This window comes from Elgaria multicarinata, chromosome 5, assembly GCF_023053635.1.
Source record: "Elgaria multicarinata webbii isolate HBS135686 ecotype San Diego chromosome 5, rElgMul1.1.pri, whole genome shotgun sequence".
Lineage (NCBI taxonomy): Eukaryota > Metazoa > Chordata > Lepidosauria > Squamata > Anguidae > Elgaria > Elgaria multicarinata.
In genome coordinates, this window is record NC_086175.1 from 138,196,887 (window position 1) to 138,220,557 (window position 23,671).

Sequence of the window (23,671 nt, forward strand, 5' to 3'; positions counted from 1 at the left end):
GTATATGGTATGTTTTAATCAGTTTTAATGTGTATTTTATATCATGTTTTTATACGGTTTGTTTTATACTTTGAATTGTTTTAGTTTTTGTGAACTGCCCAGGGAGCTTCGGCTATTGGGTGGTATAAAAATGCAATATTTAATTTATTTATTTATTACATTTCTATACCGCCCAATAGCCGGAGCTCTCTGGGCGGTTCACAAAAATTAAAAACATTCAAAGTATAAAACAACAGTATAAAACCATACTATAAAATACAATATAAAAGCTCAACCGGATAAAAACAGCAGCAATGCAAAATTACAAATTTAAAACACCAAGTTAAAATTTAGTTATAGACTGTTAAAATGCTGGGAGAATAAAAAGGTCTTCATTTGGCATCTGAAAGAGTATAGTGTAGGTGCCAAGCGAACCTCCTTAGGGAGCTCATTCCACAACCGGGGTGCCACAGCAGAGAAGGCCCTGTTCCTCCTGGTAGCCCCCTGCCTCACTTCCTTTGGCAGGGGCTTGCGGAGAAGGGCCCCTGAGGATGACCTTAGGGGCCAGGCAGGTAAATAATAATAAACCGGGCAGGTAAATAATAATATAATTTACCAGGCAGGTAATATAATAATAATATTTACCAGGCAGGTAATATAATAATAATAATAATAATAATAATAATAATAATAATAATAATAATAATAATGAGGAGGAGGAGGAGGAGAGGGGAGCGGTTTCGTGTGTGGGGTTGTGGTGGTCCCCTTTGGGGTCTCCTGAGGGGGGAAAAACCCTCCCCCTCCTCACTCCCTTCTTCTCTGCCTTCAAGGGAGGACAGTGACGCGTGTCTTCCTAGGCTGACTCCGTGGGCTTCACACCTGCCCGACCACCCGCCCCCTCTTCAGGGGACTGAGGCTGGGCCCAGCGCCTTCTTCCAGGGCTGTGGATGACCCCGAGGAAGCCCACCGGTGGGGGGGGAGCTGGGGCGCCTCAGAGCCCCCCACGGGGAACTCTGGCGGGGGCGCCCGTGGGCAGCAGCCCCACTCCCACCCCCACCCCCCACCGGAGCTTCTGCCAGAATAAAGACAAGGCAGGGAGAGCGCCCCAAGGAAGAGGCTTCACTCCCCCCCCACTCTTTGGGGTCCCCCCCGAAGCCCCCCTTCCTACAAAACCCGAATGAGGCTTCTCTCCCCCCCCCACTCAAGGCCGCCCCCTCCTCACCCGCGTTTCCCCCCTTCTCCAGCAGCTGAACGACGTGGGAAACCCTCTCTCCTCGCGTTCCCTCCGCGCATGCGCCGGCTCCTAGTTTCCGGTTTCTCCAGAGGCCTCCATTTTGGGCCGCGGGCGGCGGGGCTGCTCAGGGCGCCTGCGCGAAGCCAGGCCTCCATCCGGGACTCTGCTGAGCCCTAAGTGGGGGTGGAGTAGAATGGGCGGCTACGTCAGCCTCCCCCGGGTGGGCTACTACTCCCATCATCCCCAGCCATGATGGGATGGGAGTCCAAGACATCTGGAAGGCGCCACAAAACACAAGCGGGCGGGAGGAGGAATAACTTTTCACCGCAGTGCTTTTGTTCGTTAACCACCTTTATTAGGGTGGTTGTGCCCAAATTCAGCGACACGTGTTCAGTTTAAGCGGACCCGTGTCCACATGCCCCAAGGGCGGGCCGCTCTCTGGGCGGGTCACAAAAATTAAAAAAACAAGTTTAAAACAACACCATAATATATAATACAATATAAAAGCTCAACCAGATAAAAACAGCAGCAATGCAAAATTACAAATTTAAAACACCAAGTTAAAATTTAGTTATAGACTGTTAAAATGCTGGGAGAATAAAAAGGTCTTCACCTGGCGTCTAAAAGCATATAATGTAGGTGCCAAGCGAACCTCCTTAGGGAGCTCATTCCACAGCCGGGGTGCCACAGCAGAGAAGGCCCTGCTCCTGGTAGCCACCTGCCTCACTTCCTTTGGGGCTCATGGAGAAGGGCCCCTGAGGACAACAAATTCCTGGAGGAGGAGAAAGCTATCAATGGCTACCAGCCAAGTCCAGGTCCAGCCCTACCATTAGGCAAAATGAGGCAGTTGCCTCAGCCAGCAACTACTTGTGGGAGGTGGCAGCAAGGTGATGGAGAAGAAAATGATGTGCCAAGTCGCCTCCCCTATGCCACTTAAGCTAGCTGGCTGCCTTCAGGTGTGCCAGAGGATGCTGTCCTGTTGAAGAAAGATGTTCAGTCTTGAAGAAAGCCTTTTGTACATGACACCAGAGGGGGTGCCATCTTGTTCTTTGCCTCAGGCAGAAAAACATTTTGGGCTGGCCCTGGTCAAGATGGATCGGTATTATCCCCAGTACACTTCTGTTGCACTCCTGTCCTTCTGGTGGACTTCCTGTTGGGGAACTGTGGTTGGCCACAGTGCGGAAAGAATGCTGGGTTAATATGTCTCTTTTCTTCATCAAACCCCAGAAAAGGAAAGTGCTAAGATGTCTCAGCCTTGGGAAGTGTATTTGTTATTTAATTTATTTATTACATTTATATACTGCCCCATAGCCAAAGCTCTCTGGGCGGTTTACAAAAATTAAAAACATGGAACATTTAAAAACCAATACACAAAATTTGTTAGCAGCAACTGTGAAGGGTTTTTTTTTATCTGAGATGAATATGTCCCTGTATTTCTTGCTCCAATGAACCTGCCGAAGTTTGCAGCAAGAGGGACGTAGATTAAGAATAATTTTATAGAGCGCCTGAGGCTGGAGAGGACTTTGCCATGCTTCTGGAAAGGGAGCTCACTCTTCCTGGTTAGTGGCTCCAAGATGACAGGTGCAAGCAGGTAACCCAAGAGGCAGCTTTGGTGACATGATCAATCATTTATATGGATGGGCTGCCAGGTGAGTTGGCCTCTCGCCCTGATGCCTGGGTAAGCCTAGTGGGGCTCTGCAGTTCAGCTTCCAGGGAGGAACTGAGCGGCAGCTCCAGGCAGGTAAGAGCTGCTTTCCTATCCTTGCATCCTGACAAGAGTGACACATGCCCCCTTGGGCCTGCGCTGTCTTTACTGATTCAGGTGAGACACAGAGGGGTGGGGGGGAAAGTAATGCCCAAAGCCATGAAGTTCCCAATTTCCTCAAGTATCCCCTTGGTTTTCTTGGCTAGCCCATTTTTCCTTCTCATTCCGCAAATGCAAACCCTCTCCCTGCTCCCAAGCTGTTTGGATAAAGTCGAAATCTTATGATTATCCACATGGTGGCAGCTCGTGGGTACCAAATTAAAGACATATATATATATATATATATATATATATATATATATATATATATATATGGGAGGCTGATTGAAAGCAATAAACATTGTACAGCCAGCAGCCTTAACCCAGGTCCAAAATCTCAGACCCACCAGTGTGGGCAGAATGTTCAACTAGGGTTGAGGGAGAGAGATTCAGATGCCCATTCAGCCATGGAGCTCACTGGGTATTCTTAGGCACTCTCAGTTAAATCTACCTCACAGGGTTGTTGTGAGGATAAAATGGCAAGAGACCCTTTCACCACACGGGTTCCTTGGAAGAAAGGGGAAATATAAATGCAATAAAAATAATAATTGTGACCCACCCAAATATTATTGTCAAGATCCACTGATACATGCTTGGAATAGATCTGTTTTCAGTGTTCCCACGTGGTTGACATCAGTACCAGCATCAAGGACAGGTATGGCTGAGCACCTGCCAAGGTCCGAGCCCCTAGTAGAGGCACACTTACACGAACCCACTGGAATTGCTACTCCTTTCCACCATGGCAAGCTGCTTCTTTACCTGCCTGGTGGTGGTGGTGGTGGTGGTGGTAAGAAGGAGGTCCCAAGGCCCACTTGCTCCCTGGCTCTCTGCCTTGCAATGCCAAGAAAGAGCATGAGGGGCAAAACCTGGAGCCAGCACTGCTTCATATTCATCAGATTTTGGACAGCCACAAGAGGCAGCTGGACAACCATCTGTCAGGGATGCTTTAGGGTGGATTCCTGCACTGAGCAGGGGGTTGGACTGGATGGCCTTGTAGGCCCCTTCCAACTCTACTATTCTATGGCCTTAGCTAGACCTAAGGTTTATCCCAGGATTGTCCCGGGGTCATCTCTGTTCATGTCAGTTACCTAGGGAGGTTGTGGGCTCTCCCACACTAGAGGCCTTCAAGAGGCAGCTGGACAACCATCTGTCAGGGATGCTTTAGGGTGGATTCCTGCATTGAGCAGGGGGTTGGACTCGATGGCCTTGTAGGCCCCTTCCAACTCTGCTATTCTATGATTCTATGTAAATGACACACAGGATATCCCGGGAGCAGGCAGGGACGATCCCGGAATAAACCTTAGGTCTAGCTAAGGCCTATGATTCTATGATAATGTAATAAGTAGGGTAGATTAACTGTAAACCTATCACAAATGGCTTGGGGCCAGGCTATCAGAAGGAACACCTCCTCCCATATGTACCTGCCCGGACCCTAAGGTCATCCTCGGGGTCCTTCTCCGTGAGCCCCTGCCAAAGGAAGTGAGGCAGGTGGCTACCAGGAGGGCCTTCTCTGCTGTGGCACCCTGGCTGTGGAATGAGCTCCCTAAGGAGGTTCGCCTGGCACCTACACTATACCCTTTTTATTTTCTCAGCATTTTAACAGTCTATCAAATTAATTTTAAATTTGCTGTTTTAAATTTGTATTTAAAATAGGTATTAATTTCTGCATTGCTGCTTGATTTTATCCTGGCTGTGGTTTTTATATTGTATTTTATATTATGTTTTTATACTGTTTGTTTTATATTTTGAATGGTTTCTATGGTTTTACTTTTTGTAAACCGCCCAGAGAGCTTCGGCTATTGGGCGGCATAAAAATGCAATAAATAAATAAATAAATCTACACAGAAACAAGTTCCATTGGGTCCCAAGGGGCTTCCACCTGGGTAAGCAGCTATAGGACTGCAGCCTAACCCAGAGGCCGGCCGGCCTGTGTCTCCCCCAGGTCTGAGAAGAGCAGCCCGCTGCTACTTCGTGGTCGGCAATGGTCTCCCCAGCCATCGCTCTGGCTTTCATCCCCTTCGTGGTCACTCTGCTCATCCGCTACCGCCACTACTTCCTGCTCTTTTACCGAGCGGTGCTGGCCCGACGGCTGCGGGACTGCTTGACCGGCATCCCCAAGCAGGACAGGGCCTTCCAGTACGTCTTGACCCACTCCATCCCTGGCGACCCACTGCACATCCTGGAGACCTTTGACCAGTGGAGCCATCACTGCGAGTACCTCAGCAATTTAGGACCCCAAAAAGGTGTGGATTGGGAACGGAGCTTCGGCTATTGGGCGGGATAGAAAGGAAATAGGTAAATAAATAAACATGGACACCAGGCAAAGAATCCTGCAGGTCTCTCTCTCTCTCTCTCTCTCTCTCTCTCTCTTTGGTTCTTTCTTCCTATAAAGGTTCCAGAGATGCCTCTTTACAGGGTCTGTTTCTTTGAAAAGATAGAGAGAGCCTTGGACACTCTGTGTCTTTTTATTAACCGCATCTATTTCCAAGTTTACATAGGGTGACCCTATGAAAAGAAGGATAGGGCTCCTGTATCTTTAACAGTTGTATGGAAAAGGGAATTTCAGCAGGTGTCATTTGTATATATGGGGAACCTGGTGAAATTTCCTCTTCATCACACCAGTGAAAGCTGCAGGTGCCCTGCCCTCTTTTAAATCTGGTCACTCTAGTATAGCTCCTACACCTTTAACTGTTGTGCTGTAGAGGAAATTTCACCAGGTGCAACATGCGTACAAATGACACCTGCTGAAATTCCCTTTTTTATACAACTGTTAAACATGCAGGAGCCCTGTCCTCCTTTTCATATGGTCAGCCTAGTTTACAAGCAGAGCATTGTGGAAGCCATGAAGCTCCTAAAGCAAGCAGCAGAGCTACTAATCCTGTATCAGGTTCCAAGAGAGCAATTTCTGCAGCCTCCGATTTCATCTCATTCCAGATACATCCCCCTCCCGGACGACGCCATTCTTTCTGTCTAATGAAACTGCTTCAGACTGTGTCTAATTGATGGCTCTGCCATTCCATTACGGAACATTACGCCGCTCATTAAGCCATCTGTCTCCACCTTTGTGCTTTTCTCCCTGCACACCTGTGCTGTGTGGAGCTACGTGGGAGTTGTAGTTCCCCAACCATCTCGGGCTTCTAGCCAGAGCGTGGAAATGTACCGTTTGGCTATTAAAGCTCAAGCTTTGAACTTTTAAAAACTTTAAAAAAATTCTGCATGTCTACACTGCTCAAGGTTTTGTTTAAAACCAAACTGAGCAAAATGGGTCTGGCAGATGTCGAGTAATAAGCCTTACACCACTGTATCCTTATATAAGAGAAGCTAGGCCGCCCATGTCATTCCTCACAATACAGAAGAAATCTGTTTTTGCTAGTGACCTCTGTATAAAGATAGTTGCTTTGAGACTTGTCAACTTAGAATCATAGAATAGCAGAGTTGGAAGGGGCCTACAAGGCCATTGAGTCCAACCCCCTGCTCAATGCAGGAATCCACCCTAAAGCATCCCTGACAGGTGGTTATTCAGCTTCCTCTTGAAGGCCTCTAGTGTGGGAGAGCCCACCACCTCCCTAGGTAACTGATTCCATTGTCGTACTGCTCTAAAAGTCAGGAAGTTTTTCCTGATGTCCAGCTGGAGTCTGGCTTCCTTTAACTTGAGCCCCTTATTCCGTGTCCTGCACTCTGGGAGGATCATAGAATCATAGAATAGCAGAGTTGGAAGGGGCTTAGTTTACAATTGAACAAATTATGACATGTGTAGCAGCTACTAAACCTAAATGTGATGGGAGAAATCGTGCCACTTTTTGTCCCGAACATGTCGAAAATTTCGACAAAATGTCAAAAATGTTTGTTCACAAAGATATGTGGAACAAAAGGGAACTCGACGTTTCAAAGCTTTTTCACCTAACTTCTTATCATCAGGAAAAACCTTCACCCAGAATTGGTCCAGTCTATATTCTTTGAAAAATGATTTCAATGAACCATCACAAGTCACTTCAACAAGTGCGTCTCGCTCTTCCACAGAGAGAGTTGTTAGTTGTACATCACAACATTGAAAAGGATTCCTTCTCCGTGAGTTTTCAGGATTAGGTGCAGGGAAGTAATCTGAAGCTAGTCGCTAAATCACGCAGGTGCTCAGTGATGTTATATTTTACTTCTGGTAGGAATTCATCATCAGTGGACTCCAGAAATGAATGGTGAATATGTGAATAGTGCCACGGACCCCCTGGGTGTATTACGCAGACCCCCTGGGGTCCACGGACCACCAATTGGGAACCACTGTTCTAAAGTTCAACTGAGATTAAAATATACGTGTGATTTCAGTTTGGTTCTAAACTAAGAAATGAGGAGGGGACCGGAGTCGCTGGCTAGCCGTGGGCTCCCCCACCCTAGAGGCCTTCAAGAGGCAGCTGGACAACCATCTGTCAGGGATGCTTTAAGGGTGGATTCCTGCATTGAGCAGGGGGTTGGACTGGATGGCCTTCGAGGCCCCTTCCAACTCTGCTATTATATGATTCTATGTGACCCTTCCTTTCTCTCTCCCACCCCCATCCCATGTGATATTTCTCTGGTGCTTCTAGCAAAGATCCTGGAGCGGCTGATCTACGAGAAGGCCCCCCTCACCGTCTTAGAGCTGGGCACGTACTGTGCTTATGCCACCATCCTCATCGCCCAGTCGCTGCCACTGGGCGCCCGGCTGTACACCGTGGAGATGGACGCGCACAAAGCATCCGTGGCAGAGAAGATCATCCGGCTCGCTGGGTTTGATGACGACACGGTGAGCGGCTTTAGATTCCGCCACACCCCATGCCCAACGGCTGCTGCCTGGGTCCTGGGAGGTTCTAGAGCGATTTCAAGCAGAGCTATCCAGTGAAAGCTTCTGCATTCACAAGAGAAGGCAGCAGGGCGTGGGCCCCCCCGGCCCTAGTTTCACACACAGCCCCTAGATGTGTTGGATTACAATTCCCAGCGTGGTATTAACCTACGAAGCTCTGAATGCCTTGTGGCCAGGTCTCTTTCCATATATATCCCTGCCTGGACAGGAAATTAGTCCTCTGGGTGCCCCTGCCAAATGACGCGAGCCAGGGGGCTAGTAAGGAGAGGGCCTTTTCAGTGCTGGCACCCCTGTTGTGGAACGCCCTCCCCAAAGAGGCACTTGTGACATGCTGGTCTTTGGGGCACCTTCTGATTCTCCTGGGCTTTTGAGTCCTTCGGCTTTATAAATTGTGTTAACGTGTTTTTCCTCCTTTGCACCGCTGCAGGTTTTTACCTTGGTTTTTTAATGTTGGTTTCATTGTTTAAAGGTTTTTATATTTAAAGGTTCTCATATTTTGTTTTGCTATCGTTATGGTTTTAAGTTTTGTTTCGTGGACTGCCCAGAGAGCGAGCGGAGGGCTCTAGGTTGGGGAAGGCTGAATTAGCAAATCCATAGTTATCGGCCGGAGGGGACGGACAAACAGTAGGAATGAGGCTGGCTTGGGAGCTTCCAGGCGGCTCTAACAGGGAAAGCACGTCGCACTAGACGGCTCCTTCGACGGAGTCAGCCTGGCTGGTGATTCTGGGCAGCCCGGGGGCCTCTCCCTTGACCTTGTCTCCTCTCCTCCACGCAGGTGGAGCTCATAGTGGGGCGCTCGGAGGAAGTCATCCCCCAGCTCAAAGAGAAGTTTGGGCTGTTCCAGGCGGACCTGGTCTTCATGGGCCACTGGAAGCGCTGCTACCTCCGGGACCTGCAGCTGCTGGAGGCTCACGACCTCCTACCCGAGGGGGCCACCATCTTGGCTGACAACGTCATCTTCCCCGGGGCACCCCAGTTCCTCCAGTACGTCAAGGCCAGCGGCAAGTACAAGTGGCGCATCCACAGGACCAGCCTGCAGTACTTCCGGGCCATTCCCGACGGCATGGCCCAGCTCACCTACACCGGTCTGCAGTGACAAGAAGCCCCGTTAGAGAGGGCGGCCTGCTTCTGTGAGAGCCGGAGACGCAGCCACGAAGCGGAAAGGCTTCCCATCTTGCTAGGAGGAGGACTGAGGTGGGAAGAGACCACAGCCTGGTTTGCCCAAAACTGTAAACGACCCAGAGAAGGGCACAAGTACAATTTCACTGTACAGGGTGGAAAACAAGTTGGCAGCTCTGATGATTTCATGTTAGGGCAGATTCCCAGTTTTTGTAGCTCTCCTGAAACACAGGGAAAAGGCACAGCGCAGGTCGGCCTCCTCCCCTTTCCGACTCTAATTTATTGATACCCTGCCTTTCATCAAAGAAATGGTGCTAAATTTTTAAAGCTGATCTCCTTAGCTCTCGCTCTGAGAACTTTACTAAGCTGGAATGGCTGGATAATGCAGATCTAAGGCCCTGAAGGCTGGTCTTGCCAGGCTTCAGGACTGAGCAATACAGCAATTAGTTAGCGGTTTCTTCTCGGCCAAGGTTTCTAGAATAGAAATTGTGAGTATAAAATAAAGACCTTAGGTCAAGGTCAAGTTCAGTTTCAAAATTTCCTCCTAAACCTGCTCCTCACCTCTCATTCTCTCTTACTGTCAACGATGTCACGCTTACTCCGGTCAAGGAAGCTCGTAGTCTTGGCTTTATATTTGATTCCTCGCTCTCCTTTATTCCTCATATCGAGGCAGTAGCGAAATCCTGTCGTTTCTTCCTGTATAATATTGCCAGGATTCGACCATTTTTGTCTGTCTCTTCTGCCAAGACTCTCGTTCACGCACTGGTTATTTCTCGGTTGGACTACTGCAACCTTCTTCTCTCTGGCCTTCCTTCGTCTCACATCAGTCCGCTGGTCTCTGTCCACCACTCTGCCGCTAAGATCATCTTCTTGGCTCGCCGCTCTGACCATGTCACTCCACTTCTGAAATCTCTTCATTGGCTTCCAATTCACTTCAGAATCCAATATAAACTTCTCCTACTGACCTTCAAAGCTCTTCACTGCCTAGCTCCTGCCTAGCTCTCCTCTCTCATCTCACACTATTACCCCGCTCGTGCTCTCCACTCCTCTGATGCCATGTTTCTCGCCTGCCCAAGGACCTCCACTTCCCTTACTCGGCTTCGTCCTTTTTCTTCTGCTGCCCCTTATGCCTGGAACGCTCTTCCAGAACACTTGAGAACTACAAACTCAATCACAGCTTTTAAAACTCAGCTAAAAACTTTTCTTTTCCCTATAGCTTTTAAATATTGAGTTTGTTCTGACTCTATACTGTTTAGCTTCTCCCTACCCGGTGCCTGTTTACACTTCCCTGTGCCTGTTTGCATTCTCCTTCCCTCTTTATTGTTTACTACAACTTATTAGATTGTAAGCCTATGCGGCAGGGTCTTGCTATGTACTGTGTTATCTGTACAGCACCATGTACATTGATGGTGCTATATAAATAAATAAATAATAATAATAATAATAATAATAATAATAATAATAATAATAATAATAATAACAACAAAATAAGGCAAGAGGAAAGCTTAAATGGTTTTGCTTTGAAACTGCATTTAGAAATAGGATCTAAATGAGAGCAGTCATTAAAAGTATCTGCCCTGATTTTCTCATGGTTCTTTCACTGCGGGCGAAATACTGGGGGCAAAAGGGACCTCGTGGTTAGGGGAAGAAGGCAGAGATTGGAAATTTTGGATGGGCTTTGCTCAGAGCATTAGAGAATTTGGCACACCGAGACTGATCCAAAACATTGTACCTCCCTAAGAGCCAAGAGATGAACTCTCCAAAATCTTTGCAATGTGAATTAAATTCAATTTCTACTATGCAGTCAGTCACTCATGGTACTAAAGCAGCTTTAAAACAACAGGATTTTTTAAAAACGCACACACAAAAAATCACCCGCTCTATATTAAACAGAAGCGGGAGTAGGGGAACTAGGCCATTAAATGACTGAAGGTGATTTAAAACGGCCTCAAAAATGATTACAATCCATGAAAGGCACAGGAGACCAGAACACATTTAACCTTGTGCCTAAAAGGGGATAAAGGTAGGGTGACCCTATGAAAAGGAGGACAGGGCTCCTGTATCTTTAACAGTAATGTAGAAAAGGGAATTTCAGCAGGTGTCAATTGAAGTGGGTGAAATTCCCTCTTCATCACAACAGTTAAAGCTGCAGAAGCCCTGCCCTCTTTTGTATCTGGCCAGTCTACTATAGCTAGTGTAGCTTTAACTGCTGTGATGAAGAGGGAATTTCACCCACTTCAATTGACACCTGCTGAAATTCCCTTTCCTACATTACTGTCCTCCTTTTCATAGGGTCACCCTAGATCAGCCTTCCTCAACCTGGGGCGCTCCAGATGTGTTGGACTACAACTCCCAGAATGCCCCAGCCAGCTGGCTGGGGCATTCTGGGAGTTGTAGTCCAACACATCTGGAGCGCCCCAGGTTGAGGAAGGCTGCCCTAGATAAAGGTACTAAGTGCACATGTTTAGGGAGGGGTTCCCGCAAGGGCAACAAGGGAGAGGGCCTTTTCAGTGACAGCCCCCCAATTATGGAATGATCTCCCCGACAAGGATCTCCTGGTACCAACACTGTTATCTTTTCGGTGCCAGGTCAAGACTTTTTCTCTTCTCCCAGGCAGTTAACAACATATGCTGAGTTATTTTTTTAATTAACCCCAGAATAGTTTTAAAAGGATATTGTTGTTTTTATGTTCTTGATGGTTTTAAATTTTGTATACTTGTTTTTAATGTTCACTGTTTTTAACTTCTGTAAACCGCCCAGAGAGCTTCAGCTATGGGGCGGTATATAAATGTAAATAAATAAATAAATAAAATAAATGTAGGGACATGCACACCAAAAAAAGGGGGCCTCTCTCTAGTAGCTCTCTGCTTAGCCTCCATGCAGACTGGAGAACAACTCTCAGCTAATGAGATATTTCAGTAATGTGTCTAAAATACCGTCAGCATAACTTGCACGGATTGTGCAGTCAGGTCACCCTTGTGTTTCTCCGTACTCCTCTGTCCCCACCAAGTTATTGCTTCCTCAGCAACCAGGGCGTATAGTTCATAGAGCAGTAATTTATGAAGTTCTTTTAAAATCTTAGGACCGTGAGCTCACAGCTCTTGCCTCCTTCCCCGCTGGTTCTGGCAAAAGTACTTTCTACAAACAACAATATTGGGATCCGTGATTAAAGATTGTTAGTACAGGATTGGAGAATCTTTTCCTCTCCCAACTCACACTATTTCTTACAAGTTCAGGAGCAGACAATTAAAGTACAAAACAGGCGACAGCAAAAACACGATGAACGAATGACGTTTCGAAAGAGTTTCACATGGGAATCCTACAGGCTTTGGACTCTCTCCCTTTTACACACCGCTGCAATGCAGGCTGAAGAAATTCATTAACTGAAATCAAGATTTGGTTTGCCAGCCTGAAAACGCTTCCGGTTATATCCACTTTGCCTTAGTGGAAAGTACTTTTGCAAGTTGGGTCCCCTGGCATTTGCTAATCCCCTGATCTGCTGCAGTCCTCAATCCCCAAAACCTCTGGAGCAGCTTTTGGGTACAGCAGGGGAAGTTTAATTGGCAAAAATGGTGCTTTCTGACCTCCACAAGGATAAGCTCTTTCCGCTAAGGCAAAGCCACCACTGGACACAACCCTCTGAGCTTCGGGGATGCCTGGTTTCCCACCAGTGCGTGCTCTCTGCTCCTCTGATGCCATGTTTCTCACCTGCCCAAGGACCTCCACTTCCCTTACTCGGCTTCCTCCATTTACTTCTGCTGCCCCTTACGCCTGGAATGCTCTTCCAGAACACTTGAGAACTACAAACTCAATCACAGCTTTTAAAGCTCAGCTAAAAACTTTTCTTTTCCCTATAGCTTTTAAATATTGAGTTTGTTCTGACTCTATACTGTTAGCTTCACCCTACCCAGTGCCTGTTTACACTTCCCTGTGCCTGTTTGCATTCTCTTTCCCTCCTTATTGTTTACTACAACTTTATTAGATTGTAAGCCTATGCGGCAGGGTCTTGCTAGTTACTGTGTATTATCTGTACAGCACCATGTACATTGATGGTGCTATATAAATAAATAAATAAATAAATATAATAATAATAATACTGAGCATTTTTACAAAGCATTATTCAAGCTCTTGTGCTTGCAAGAACATTCTGGCAACTAGCAGAACTAACTGTGGCCCAGAACCCTGCACAAGTTGAGCCACACAGAGGAGGAGGAGAGATCCTTCCTCTTGCTGTAGCAAACTTCCCCTATCCAGCGATTATTTATGGGTGTGAGAGCTCCTTGCCTGCGGGGATTTCCTTCAGGAGTGCTCCCAGGCATTTTAAGAACTATTTTTAGCGCTTTTAATAATTTATTTTCCTGCTGGTTTTAGTTTGGTTTTATGTGCTGAGATGGTTTTATTGTTTGCTGTTTGTTGTAGCTTAGTTTTATCCTAGGCTATTGTTTAATGTTTGTATTTTATGTTTTTAATGTATTGTACGCCGCCCAGAGAAGTTAGTTATTGGGTGGTTTAAAAGTACAACAAATAAAGAAAGAAAATAGTTGAAGTCCAGCCATTGAATAAAAGGAAGCACGGAAGGAGTTCGACTGAAGTGCGTCCCCCGTTTTCAAAGGAGTGACAGACAGACGTCTGGCCTGGGAGGTGTGTGAAGACAGAGGTGGCTTTGGTGACACGTCTGCACCCTCGGATCTGGTGGAAGGAGACAGGCCCGGTTTCATTTTGTGCCTCATAGTCAGACCCAGGTAAAATTCTAAACGCTTAAGACACGGGTGGGACAAGCCACACAAAGCAAGAAAACGCATCTTACATGTCCAAACATGGTGGAACACGGCTTCATTTGTTTATTTGATTTGTACCTCGCCTTTCTACCAAAAAACGGCACTCAAGGTGGCTTACAGGCACAATTAAAATAGATTAAAATAAAACAATACATTAAAATACAATAAAAACATAACTATTACAGTTTCCTCCCCAAAAGTAAAACTAATTAAAAACAGCAGCCAACCTAAGAGGCCCACTCGTGGGTTGTTTCCTTCACTTCTGGATCCCTCCAAGCGCAGCGGCGTCTCATCCCAACCCTCTTGTGAGAAATGAGATTCCATCCACCATTATCATAGAATAGCAGAGTTGGAAGGGGCCTGCAAGGCCATCGAGTCCAACCCTCTGCTCAATGCAGGAATCCACCCTAAAGCATTCCTGACAGATGGTTGTCCAGCCGCCTCTTGAAGGCCTCCAGTGTGGGAGAGCCCACAACCTCCCTAGGTAACTGATTCCATTGTCGTACTTCTCTAACAGTCAGGAAGTTTTTCCTGATGTCCAGCCGGAATCTGGCTTCCTGTAACTTGAGCCCGTTGTTCCGTGTCCTGCACTCTGGGAGGATCGAGAAGAGATCCTGGCCCTCCTCTGTGGGACAACCTTTGAAGTATTTGGAGAGTGCTATCATGTCTCCCCTCAATCTTCTCTTCTCCAGGCTAAACAGGCCCAGTTCGTTCAGTCTCTCTTCATAGGGCATTCTATGGCGCCCCGTGGCATTCGGACTGCGATTCCACTCCTACCCTACCGCAAGGCCTCCGATTGGGTCAGCTGCCCCCTGTGAAGCTCTTCTCTTCTCCATTGATCCAGGTTAGCAAGCTCAAACCCCTGGCCAGGGAAGGGAGCAACAAGGTGCGTGGCAGACCCCCATAGCCACAGTGATCGGACCTCAGGCCACACCGGAAGGAGAGTAAGATAAATACACAGGTCAGATCCCAGACAGGTTTATTGACAGAACACTTTCTACTGACAGAACACACATGCACCACACACGCCCAAGCTGCCTTTGCTGCAAAACAGCAGGTGCTGAACCAAAATCCTTTCCTCTCTCTTGAGTTTTCAGGTGGTCCATAACTGTTCAGCAAAACAAGAGAGCCCGCTGGGGCAGTGCTTACACGGTGGGGATGGTGTCAGGCATGCAACCGGATTGCCAGCCCAGAGCCAGCCCAGATCTGGAACACCTACATCGGCTTGCTGGCCTGGAGAGACGTTCCCCATTTCCTTGCTCTGTGGGCAAGTCTTTAGTTCCTTTTACTCCAAAGTCTAGATCATCCACTGGTCTTGATCTTGCTCAGCTCCTTCCATATCCACCTGGGATGGGGGGAGAGGAGAAAAGGGGGGTCAGACGCAAAGCTGAACGGAACCGCCTCTGTGAAAAGAAGGACTCTCGAGAGGATATGAGCTAAAATTTAACTAAATAAACTACCAGTTCTGCCCTGGGAAAATCATAGAATAGCTGAGTTGGAAGGGGCCTACAAGGCCATCGAGTCCAACCCCCTGCTCCATGCAGGAATCCACCCTAAAGCATCCCTGACAGATGGTTGTCCAGCTGCCTCTTGAAGGCCTCTAGTGTGGGAGAGGCCACAATCTCCCTAGGTAACTGATTCCACTGTCGCACTGCTCTAACAGTCAGGAAGTTTTTCCTGATCATAGAATCATAGAATCATAGAATAGCCGAGTTGGAAGGGGCCTACAAGGCCATCGAGTCCAACCCTCTGCTCAATGCAGGAATCCACCCTAAAGCATCCCTGACAGATGGTTGTCCAGCTGCCTCTTGAAGGCCTCTAGGGTGGGAGAGCCCACAACCTCCCCAGGCAACTGATTCCATTGTCGCACTGCTCTAACAGTCAGGAAGTTTTTCCTGATGTCCAGCTGGAATTTGGCTTCCTGTCACTTGAGCCTGTTATTCCGTGTCCTGCACTCTGGGAGGATCGAGAAAAGAATGAGGAGTCCTGTTCAGTCTCCCTCAATTCCTCCTGAAGTTTCATGTTGCAAGAACAAGAAAGTTGTCGCATGCTTCGGCCTGAAGCACTAGAAACCAGTTTAAGAGTTAAAACAGAAAGGTACAGTGAGGTACAATACTGGTTTTGTTAGGCCCTGTGGTCGTGCAATATACAGAGTTTTCCTCTACAGCTTGTGAAGGCAGAAACAGAACACGTACGGTGATCCTAAGCGTGGTTACTCAGATGCAAGTTCCACTGAACACAATGGGATCTACTCCCAGGTAAATGTGCACAGAGCTGCAGCTTTAGACTCCCTCAGACTGTGAATTTATCAGCCATTCTTTCCTCTCAAAGGAAACACTCAAGACTAGGAAAACCCAGCTGCCGCTGTCCAGGAGGGATGCTGACACCTGAAACCTCTCTCATCATACTAGAACCCAGTGGGGTCACCCCATGAAGTTGATCGGTGGGAGATTGAGGACAGATAAAAGGAAGGACTTCTTCACACAGCGCAGAGTTTAACTATGGAACTCACTACCACAAGATGTGGTGATGGCCACCCATTTGGATGGCTTTAAAAGGGGGTTGGATAAATTCCTGGAGAAGAAGGCTATCAAAGGCTACTATTCCTCATGGCTAAGTGGAGCCTCCAGTATCAGAGGAAATAAGCCTCCATGAACGCCACTTGCTGGGGAGCATGGGTGGGAGGGTGCTGTTGCATTTGTGCCCTGCATTGTTGGTCCCTGGTCGACAGCTGGTGGGCCACTGTGTGAACAGAGGGCTGGACTAGATTCACCTTTGGTCTGATCCAGCCCCAGGGCTCTTCTGATGTCCTAAACCAAAGGGCTGCTTTTAGTAGCACCTGGTGACTTTCAAGCTGGAGAATGCTACCAAGATCCACAGGTGCTGCTCTCTTGTGGGCCACCTGAGCCCTGGTGAAGCAGCCCAAAGTTCCTGTGCCACCTCCCTCCGCTTTGTTGCTGATTGCACAGGAGAATCCCCCCATCTCCCGTCCCCCAGAGAAGCCCAGGGCTCTGTTCGGATCTCATCTACAGGGGTCCTTCTCTGTGAGCCCCTGCCAAAGGAAGTGAGGCAGGTGGCTATCAGGAGGAGGGCTTTCTCCGCTGTGGCACCCCGGCTGTGGAATGAGCTCCCCAGAGAGGTCCGCCTGGCGCCTACACTCTTTTCGTCGCCAGCTGAAGATCTTTTTATCCTCTCAGTATTCTAACACTTAATTTTAACTTAAATTTAAATTTTACTGTTCTAACTCTGTATTTTAATCTTCTATCAATTTTTCTGCGTGGTTTTATCCTGGTTGTGCTTTTTATACTGTATTTTGTAATTGTGTTTTTAACCTGTTGGTTGTTTTATTATGGTTTTAATTTTTGTAAACCGCCCAGAGAGCTCCGGCTATTGGGCGGTATAGAAATGTAATAGATAAATAAATAAAGGTGACAGCAAGGAAAGGAGCCCAACGAGGAGCCCTCCCCCACAAACCTCATTGATCTCCCCGTCGTCTGGGGACTCATTGTAGTCGTTCATCTCATCCATGTCTTGCATGTCCTCGTCATCTTCGGAGTCTTCCTCACTGTCCTCGTCATCTTCGTCATCTTCCTCTTCCTCCTCGTCATAAGTCTGCTAAGGCAAAGCAAAGGCGCAGCTGTCACTTCCTTGCCATTCCTGCTTGTCTGCCCCCGTTCCTGAACCCCACTGAGTCCTTGTCCAGGGTTTGGGATTCTCCTCCTCCCTTTCTGCTTCCAGTCCCTCCCAGATCAGCAGGCGCTCCTTCAGCCAAGAAGCCTTGCCTCACCTGATCTACCCTTAACAGTGGATCCCCTCCCTACCTGCCAGCATCAGTCACTGAGTGTCCCCATCCCTCCCCCCCCCACAGTGTCCCCCATTCCACCTTTGTCTTATTGAATATACTTGGAAGCCTTCATGGCAGTACCAGGGACTTACAGGGGTACAATATTACATTTTATTTACATCTCATCCTATCCTAAGGATTCATGAAGGAATACAGGTTTTAAAAAATGTGCTTTAATTGGAAACGCATCTAGCCCAAAGTCTCATAAGTTAAATTGTGTAAACATCCTTCTCTGTTCCTTTTTCCCTCTTATAAAGATGTTATGATCTTTTCCATAGTCCAGAATTTCTCTTCCTCTCCAAATTAAAGGAAGCCAGATTCCAGCTGGACTCAGGAAAAACTTCCTGACTGTTAGAGCAGTATGACCATGGAACCAGTGACCTAGGGAGGTTGTGGGCTCTCCCACACTAGAGGCATTGAAGAGGCAGCTGGACTAGCATCTGTCGGGGATGCTTTAGGGTGGATTCCTGCATTGAGCTGCGGGTTGGACTCGATGGCCCCCTTCCAACTCTGCTATTCTATGATTCTATGAAATCAGCACCCTTTAAAAGAGAGATAGGAAAGGGCTGAAGGGGAAAAGTCAAATCTCTGCGTGCATTGAAAGCGAGTGGCCAGCGAGGGCTTCGGCTATTGGGCGGTATAAAAATGCAATGAATGAATGAATGAAACAGCCCTTCTCTCCAGCTATAATGGGTGATAAACCTGGAAACTCATGACACCTGAGCTTCTTAGTCCAACTTCACAGTGCCCAGGGAGTTCAAATGCTGCCCTGTGACAGGGATTTGGGGGAGCAGGAGAAGGTTCTGTAAGCTTTGATGATGCTTAGCTAATGAGGCTCAAGTTAGCTCTTCCTTTCCTCACCCATCCACTGCCCTTCCCCTTCCTCATCAACATACAACCCCGTCCCCCCAAGTGTGCCAAAGGGGCCAGGTAGTTAGTACCTCGGAAGCAGGCTTCCCAATTGGGACCAAGTTATTATCCTTTTCGGCTATGCTCTGCAGCTGTGATGAGAGAGAAAGAGAAGACAGAAATGAGTACAGAGAGGTCATCAAGGACAGGATCAAGTTTGGCCAGGGTGAACCTGTTTCTTGTGAAGCTAGCTGCGGAAGCAGGAACGTACAGGGTCACCCTTGCGGGGGAAGCTCTTTCTCCACCCGATCGGTCTGCCACCCTGAAGCCCTCCCCTCCGGTCCCAAAGCGGCCTCTGCTCTCTGCGCTCCTCACCCAGGCTTGGTGCTGCTGTTCCTGCTGCTGCAGTTCATTTTCATCCACACAGGGCCGGTCCAGGTTAAACCACAGTGCCTCGGTGACTCGTGGGAAGAGGGATGGAAAGAGCGTGGACATGTCTTTCTGAGGACGAGAGAGGAAGGGCTGGTGGGAGGTGAGAGCCGTATTTCGGGGGGAAAGGGTGGAAGTGCGTTGAAGTTAATCACGGGACATCAAGCCCTGTCTCCAAGGAAAGATGCTCCACACGTCAGCCTCGCAGCCCTGATGAATGTACATAATCCTGCACAACACAGGCAGGAAAGAAGCGGCATTTGGTGCCAAGGTTTCCACAGATAACATGCAAGAGATGGTCTTGAACAAGCAGCCATCAAACCCTCGGTTCTAGAAAAAAAGGGGGATCTGAACAAAATGTCTCCAGGCAAGTCAGGGAACTGACAAGAGTTTCTGTGAACTAACTGCCCAGAGAGCTTCGGCTATAATGAATAAATAATTTTTGCATTCTTTGGGATGTGATGATCCGCCCATTCTGGAGGACTGAGTCCAGGGGTCCAAACGGAATCCGCGTGAGAGCAAAGAAAATGCAACAGCCTAAATCCCTACGGGGATGTTGCTGGCAGGATGAAGGCAGCCGAGAGGCCGTGGCTCAGCGGTAGACGCCCCTGCTCTGCCCGCAAGAGGTCTTGGGTTTGATCCCCCGCGCCTCCTGGTGAAAGGATGGGGCAGCAGGTCCAGAGAAAGGCTGCCTGAGATCCGATGAGCCGCTGCCAACCAGAAGAGACCATCCTGCCCTGGACAACCCTCTGTCAGGGATGCTTTAGGGTGGATTCCTGCATTGAGCAGGGGGTTGGACTCGATGGCCTTGTAGGCCCCTTCCAGCTCTGCTATTCTATGATCTCTTGCTCCTCTCTCCTTGGGCTCACGTGAATCCAGGAGAGTGACTCTTGGAGGCTTTCATGAGCCCCGAGGTGGTGCATAAGGAAGGCAGCAGTACATAAGCCACACAGGGTGAAGGGCCCTGGCATAGTGGCGGAGCCCCTGCATTATTATTATTATTATATTCATTTGTATCCCACCTTTTGCCCAATACTGGGCCTCACAAAATTATTGGTGTGTGCATTTATTGTATGCATGTCTTTAATGATTTCTCCTCCGCAATCCTCATGGAACAGCTTAGAAAGATTAGTAATAAGTACCGTATTTCTTCGATTGCAAGACGCCATCGATTGTAAGACGCACACTAATTTCAGTACTACCAACAGGGAAAAAACAACAACCCTAAGACACACCCGCGATTCTAAGACGCACCGCGTTTTTAAAGATGTTTACATGGAGGAAAAAGTGTGTCTTAGAATTGAAGATAGACAGTGATATTTATTTGTATCCTGCCTTTTGCAGGCAGAAGGTCCCGGGTTCAAACTCTGACAACAACTACAGGCGGGACTCGGGGCAGACCTTTGCCTGGCACCCTGGGGAGATGCTGCTGCTGCTGCCAGTCAGTGCCGACAACCCTCGGTCCATCCAGCTCAGGGTTGTCGGCACTGACTGGCAGCAGCAGTAGCAGCTGCCAGTCAGAGCGGGGAGGTGACCTGACCAGGGATCTGGGCAGCTGCCGTGGAGCAGAAGGTGTCACCCTGGAGCAGGCCCTGACTGGCAGCAGCAGAGGGGGGGGGGGCTCCTCTCTCAACAGCCAAGGGTCATGACCCCAAGCTCAGGGACAAAGGGGGGCTGAACTGACGAGTCACGTGACCAATAGCTTCCGGGGCAGTGAACCACGGCCTCGGCCGAATCCTTCTCTCCCTCCCCCTCACCGCCACTCCAGCCCCGGCGTGGCCCCCGCGGCCCCCACCTGCCACCGGCGAAGCCTGGAGGGGCGGGAAAAGCCGAGCCCGGTTCGAATCTTTCGATGCCCCGGAAGTGCTACTCGTCACGTGTGCCGATGCTCCGGAAGTTATCTCCCCCCCGTCCCTTAGACTTAGGTTCGGAGGCTCAGTTCGGCTCCCAAGTATACTGGGGGGGGGAGGAGAAGAGACACTTCTGTTTGCTCCCCATTAATCAGGTTTCCCATTAATCCATTACACCACAGAGACTATAACTCTAGAGCGGCTGGACGCCCATCATGGATTGCAGCGCCTACCGGAAGTTGTGTCATTCTATCCTTTTACTATCTCTAGCCTCGCGAAGTGCTCAGCGCGCATGCGTGATGAGGAACTTCGGCAGCGGCGTTTCCTCCCCGCTTTCTGAGCCCTCGCGGGTGGAACCTGCTGCGCTTGCGCAGTGCGGGCGAGGGGAAAGAGGAGGGAGAACATGCAAGGAGCAGAAATGCTGATGTTTGTCTTCAGTAAGAGTCTTTGTGGCAACATTTTTATGAATGATTTGGACGAGGAGGTGCAGGGAACGCTGATCAGATTTGCAGATGACACCAAATTGGGTGGGATAGCGAATACCCTGGAAGACAGAAACAAACTTCAAAGTGATCTTGATAGGCTGGAGTGCTGGGCTGAAAACAACAGAATGAAATTTAATAGGGAGAAATGCCAAGTTCTACATTTAGGGAATAGAAACCAAAGGCACAGTTGCAAGATGGGGGATATTTGGCTCAGCAATACTACAAACGAGAAGAACCTTGGAAATGTTGTAGATCACAAGTTGAATAGGAGCCAACAGTGCGATATGGCTGCAAGAAAGGCAAATGCTATTTTGGGCTGCATTATTAGAAGTATAGCTTCCAAATCACGTGAGGTCCTGGTTCCTCTCTATTCGGCCCAGGTTAGGCCTCATCTAGAGTATTGCATCCAGTTCTGGGCTCCACAATTCAAGAAGGATGCAGACAATCTGGAGCGTGTTCAGAGGAGGGCAACCAGGATGATCAGGGGTCTGGCAACAAAGCCCTATGAAGAGAGACTGAAAGAACTGGGCACGTTTAGCCCGGAGAAGAGAAGATTGAGGGAAGACATGATAGCACTCTTCAAATACTTAAAAGGTTGTCACACTGAACAGAACTCATTCTCTTCTCGATCCTCCCAGAGTGCAGGACATGGAATAATGCGCTCAAGTTAAAGGAAGCCAGATTCCGGCTCGACATCAGGAAAAACTTCCTGACTGTTAGAGCAGTACGACAATGGAACAAGTTACCTAGGGACGTTGTGGGCTCTCCCACACTAGAGGCCTTAAAGAGGCAGCTGGACAACCATCTGTCAGGGATACTTTAGGGTGGATTCCTGCATTGAGCAGGGTTTGGACTCAATGACCTTATAGGCTCCTTCCAACTCTACTATTCTATGATTCTATGAAGGGCGAATGCAGTTAGCCTAGCCCAGCCAGCCTCCCCCTACCTGGCACCCAACAGGTGGTTGGACTGCAGTCCCCATCATCCACAGCCAGACTGACTGCTTTGACCCACCTTGGGGGCCGTTTCTTGGCAGAAAGGCGGCTTACAAAAGAAAAAGCAGGCATTCCTGGAGGGCGCTGTAGTCCTAGCTGACCCGGCAGAGCTCCTGCCTGCCTCCCTGCACCTGGTGCCCTACGGATGGGTGTCTTGGACCACTTGTCTCTACAAGGCTGGCTGGAGATGGTGGGAGTTGTAGTCAGCTTCTGGAGACCTCAGGTGGGGAAGGGAAGCCTGGCTGATTTAGCCTGTTAAGATGCTTTAGTCACAACAGATGAACACTGGTGAAAGTTTTAGACTTTTAAAGACTTGAAAGTCTTTGATGACAAGAAATGTTTAGGAAATATTTCCTGTTAAACTATTAAGAACTTCAGTAATGTTGATTTCCCATCAGAGCATTATGGTGATACAGCATTGTGACACTCTTTCATTTAAGTGGGTTTTTGCTATCATTTGAATTTATATAGTCAGACAGATACTTAAAAGATCAATTAAAAACAAATAAACACATAGTAAAAATGGAGCCCGTCAATCGCAAAGGGTGCAGTTACCTGAAAAAGTCTGGGAACCTCTGTTCTAAAGCTTCAGCACCAATGACCACATTCTGCACACAATGGGATCCCTGCGGTATCTTTCCTAACACAGAATCCACACCGGCAATTGTGCAATCAACATTTGTATCCTCTCAGTTTGTAAACGACATTTTATATATTTATTTGTATGTAATAAGCCTTTGAAATGGCTTCTGTATTTTTTTGTCTCGCAGATTGTCACTTGTCTTTCTGGAGCCAACCGTGGATACGGGGTTTGGACTCTGTCCTGTGTCCAGCCTTTTGAAATTACAGTGCTACAGTTTGACTCTTGTCTTATTCAGGCTGCAATCCCAGTGGTACAGTTAGATAACTTTAGTCTCAGTGTTATTAAGTCCAGACTTTAGACTCAATGTTATTATGGATGTGATTCGTTAGATGATAAAGTGTACTTACTTTAAAATTGATAAGAGGTCCCTGATGCAATTGGGAGCCATCTTGCTCACTATCCTAAGTGGTGCCTTGGACTTTTGCCCCAAAGTCCTGCCTTGATGCCACCACTGTGGATACATCCTAGGGAGTAAATCCCATTAAACTCTGTGAAGAAAGGACGCAGACAAGCTGGAGCGTGCTCAGAGGAGGACGACCAGGATGATGAGGGGTCTGGAAACAAAGGCCTATGAAGAGAGACTGAAAAAACTGGGCATGTTTAGCCTGGAGAAGAGACGATTGAGGGGGGACTTGATAGCACTCTTCAAATACTTGAAGGTTGTCACACAGAGGAGGGCCAGGATCTCTTCTCGATCCTCCCAGAGTGCAGGACACGGAATAACGGGCTCAAGTTAAAGGAAGCCAGATTCCAGCTGGACATCAGGAAAAACTTCCTGACTGTTAGAGCAGTACGACAATGGAATCAGTTACCTAGGGAGGTTGTGGGCTC

At 48.1% G+C, this 23,671-nt stretch overlaps 3 protein-coding genes across 7 annotated transcripts in view; 1 reads left to right on the plus strand and 2 right to left on the minus strand.

The window, feature by feature from the left end:
- Positions 1–1,262, minus strand: part of ERCC6 (ERCC excision repair 6, chromatin remodeling factor) — a 49,873-nt gene extending 48,611 nt beyond the window's left edge. The window contains exon 1 of one of the 3 annotated variants that reach the window (XM_063127359.1): positions 1,202–1,262. The gene's annotated coding sequence lies outside the window, so the exon portion shown is untranslated. The remainder of the gene's footprint in view (positions 1–1,201) is intronic. The other 2 variants (XM_063127358.1, XM_063127360.1) reach the window with 2 other exon arrangements.
- A 3,721-nt stretch (positions 1,263–4,983) lies between these two features.
- Positions 4,984–9,029, plus strand: LOC134399351 (transmembrane O-methyltransferase homolog). The gene is made up of 3 exons (XM_063127373.1): positions 4,984–5,260; positions 7,595–7,791; positions 8,624–9,029. The coding sequence occupies exons 1-3, from the start codon at positions 4,999–5,001 to the stop codon at positions 8,942–8,944; spliced, it is 780 nt and encodes a 259-aa protein (XP_062983443.1). The 5' UTR covers positions 4,984–4,998; the 3' UTR covers positions 8,945–9,029.
- A 5,678-nt stretch (positions 9,030–14,707) lies between these two features.
- On the minus strand, positions 14,708–20,733 carry ANAPC15 (anaphase promoting complex subunit 15). 3 transcript variants are annotated; one of them, XM_063127904.1, is made up of 5 exons: positions 20,663–20,733; positions 18,814–18,935; positions 18,531–18,590; positions 17,220–17,360; positions 14,708–15,090 (listed from the first exon to the last, which is right to left on the minus strand). In XM_063127904.1, the coding sequence occupies exons 2-5, from the start codon at positions 18,931–18,933 to the stop codon at positions 15,043–15,045; spliced, it is 369 nt and encodes a 122-aa protein (XP_062983974.1). In that variant the 5' UTR covers positions 18,934–18,935; positions 20,663–20,733; the 3' UTR covers positions 14,708–15,042. The 3 variants fall into 3 exon arrangements, with proteins under 3 accessions (XP_062983974.1, XP_062983975.1, XP_062983973.1); XM_063127905.1 differs by having other exon boundaries at positions 17,220–17,357; positions 18,814–18,939; XM_063127903.1 differs by having other exon boundaries at positions 18,814–18,939.
- Positions 20,734–23,671: the final 2,938 nt, after the last annotated feature.

Bases quoted from the DNA above. Each gene is read 5' to 3' on its own strand.
- ANAPC15 (XM_063127904.1), bottom strand. From the start codon at position 18,933: ATGTCCACGCTCTTTCCATCCCTCTTCCCACGAGTCACCGAGGCACTG. The intron at 18,591-18,813 runs GTGAGGAGCGCA...CTCTCATCACAG, and splicing joins AACAGCAGCACCAAGCCTGG to CTGCAGAGCATAGCCGAAAA. The intron at 15,091-17,219 runs GTTTGTGGGGGA...CCCCCATCCCAG, and splicing joins ACGACGGGGAGATCAATGAG to GTGGATATGGAAGGAGCTGA.
- LOC134399351 (XM_063127373.1), top strand. From the start codon at position 4,999: ATGGTCTCCCCAGCCATCGCTCTGGCTTTCATCCCCTTCGTGGTCACT. The intron at 5,261-7,594 runs GTGTGGATTGGG...TGGTGCTTCTAG, and splicing joins CAATTTAGGACCCCAAAAAG to CAAAGATCCTGGAGCGGCTG. The intron at 7,792-8,623 runs GTGAGCGGCTTT...TCCTCCACGCAG, and splicing joins CTGGGTTTGATGACGACACG to GTGGAGCTCATAGTGGGGCG.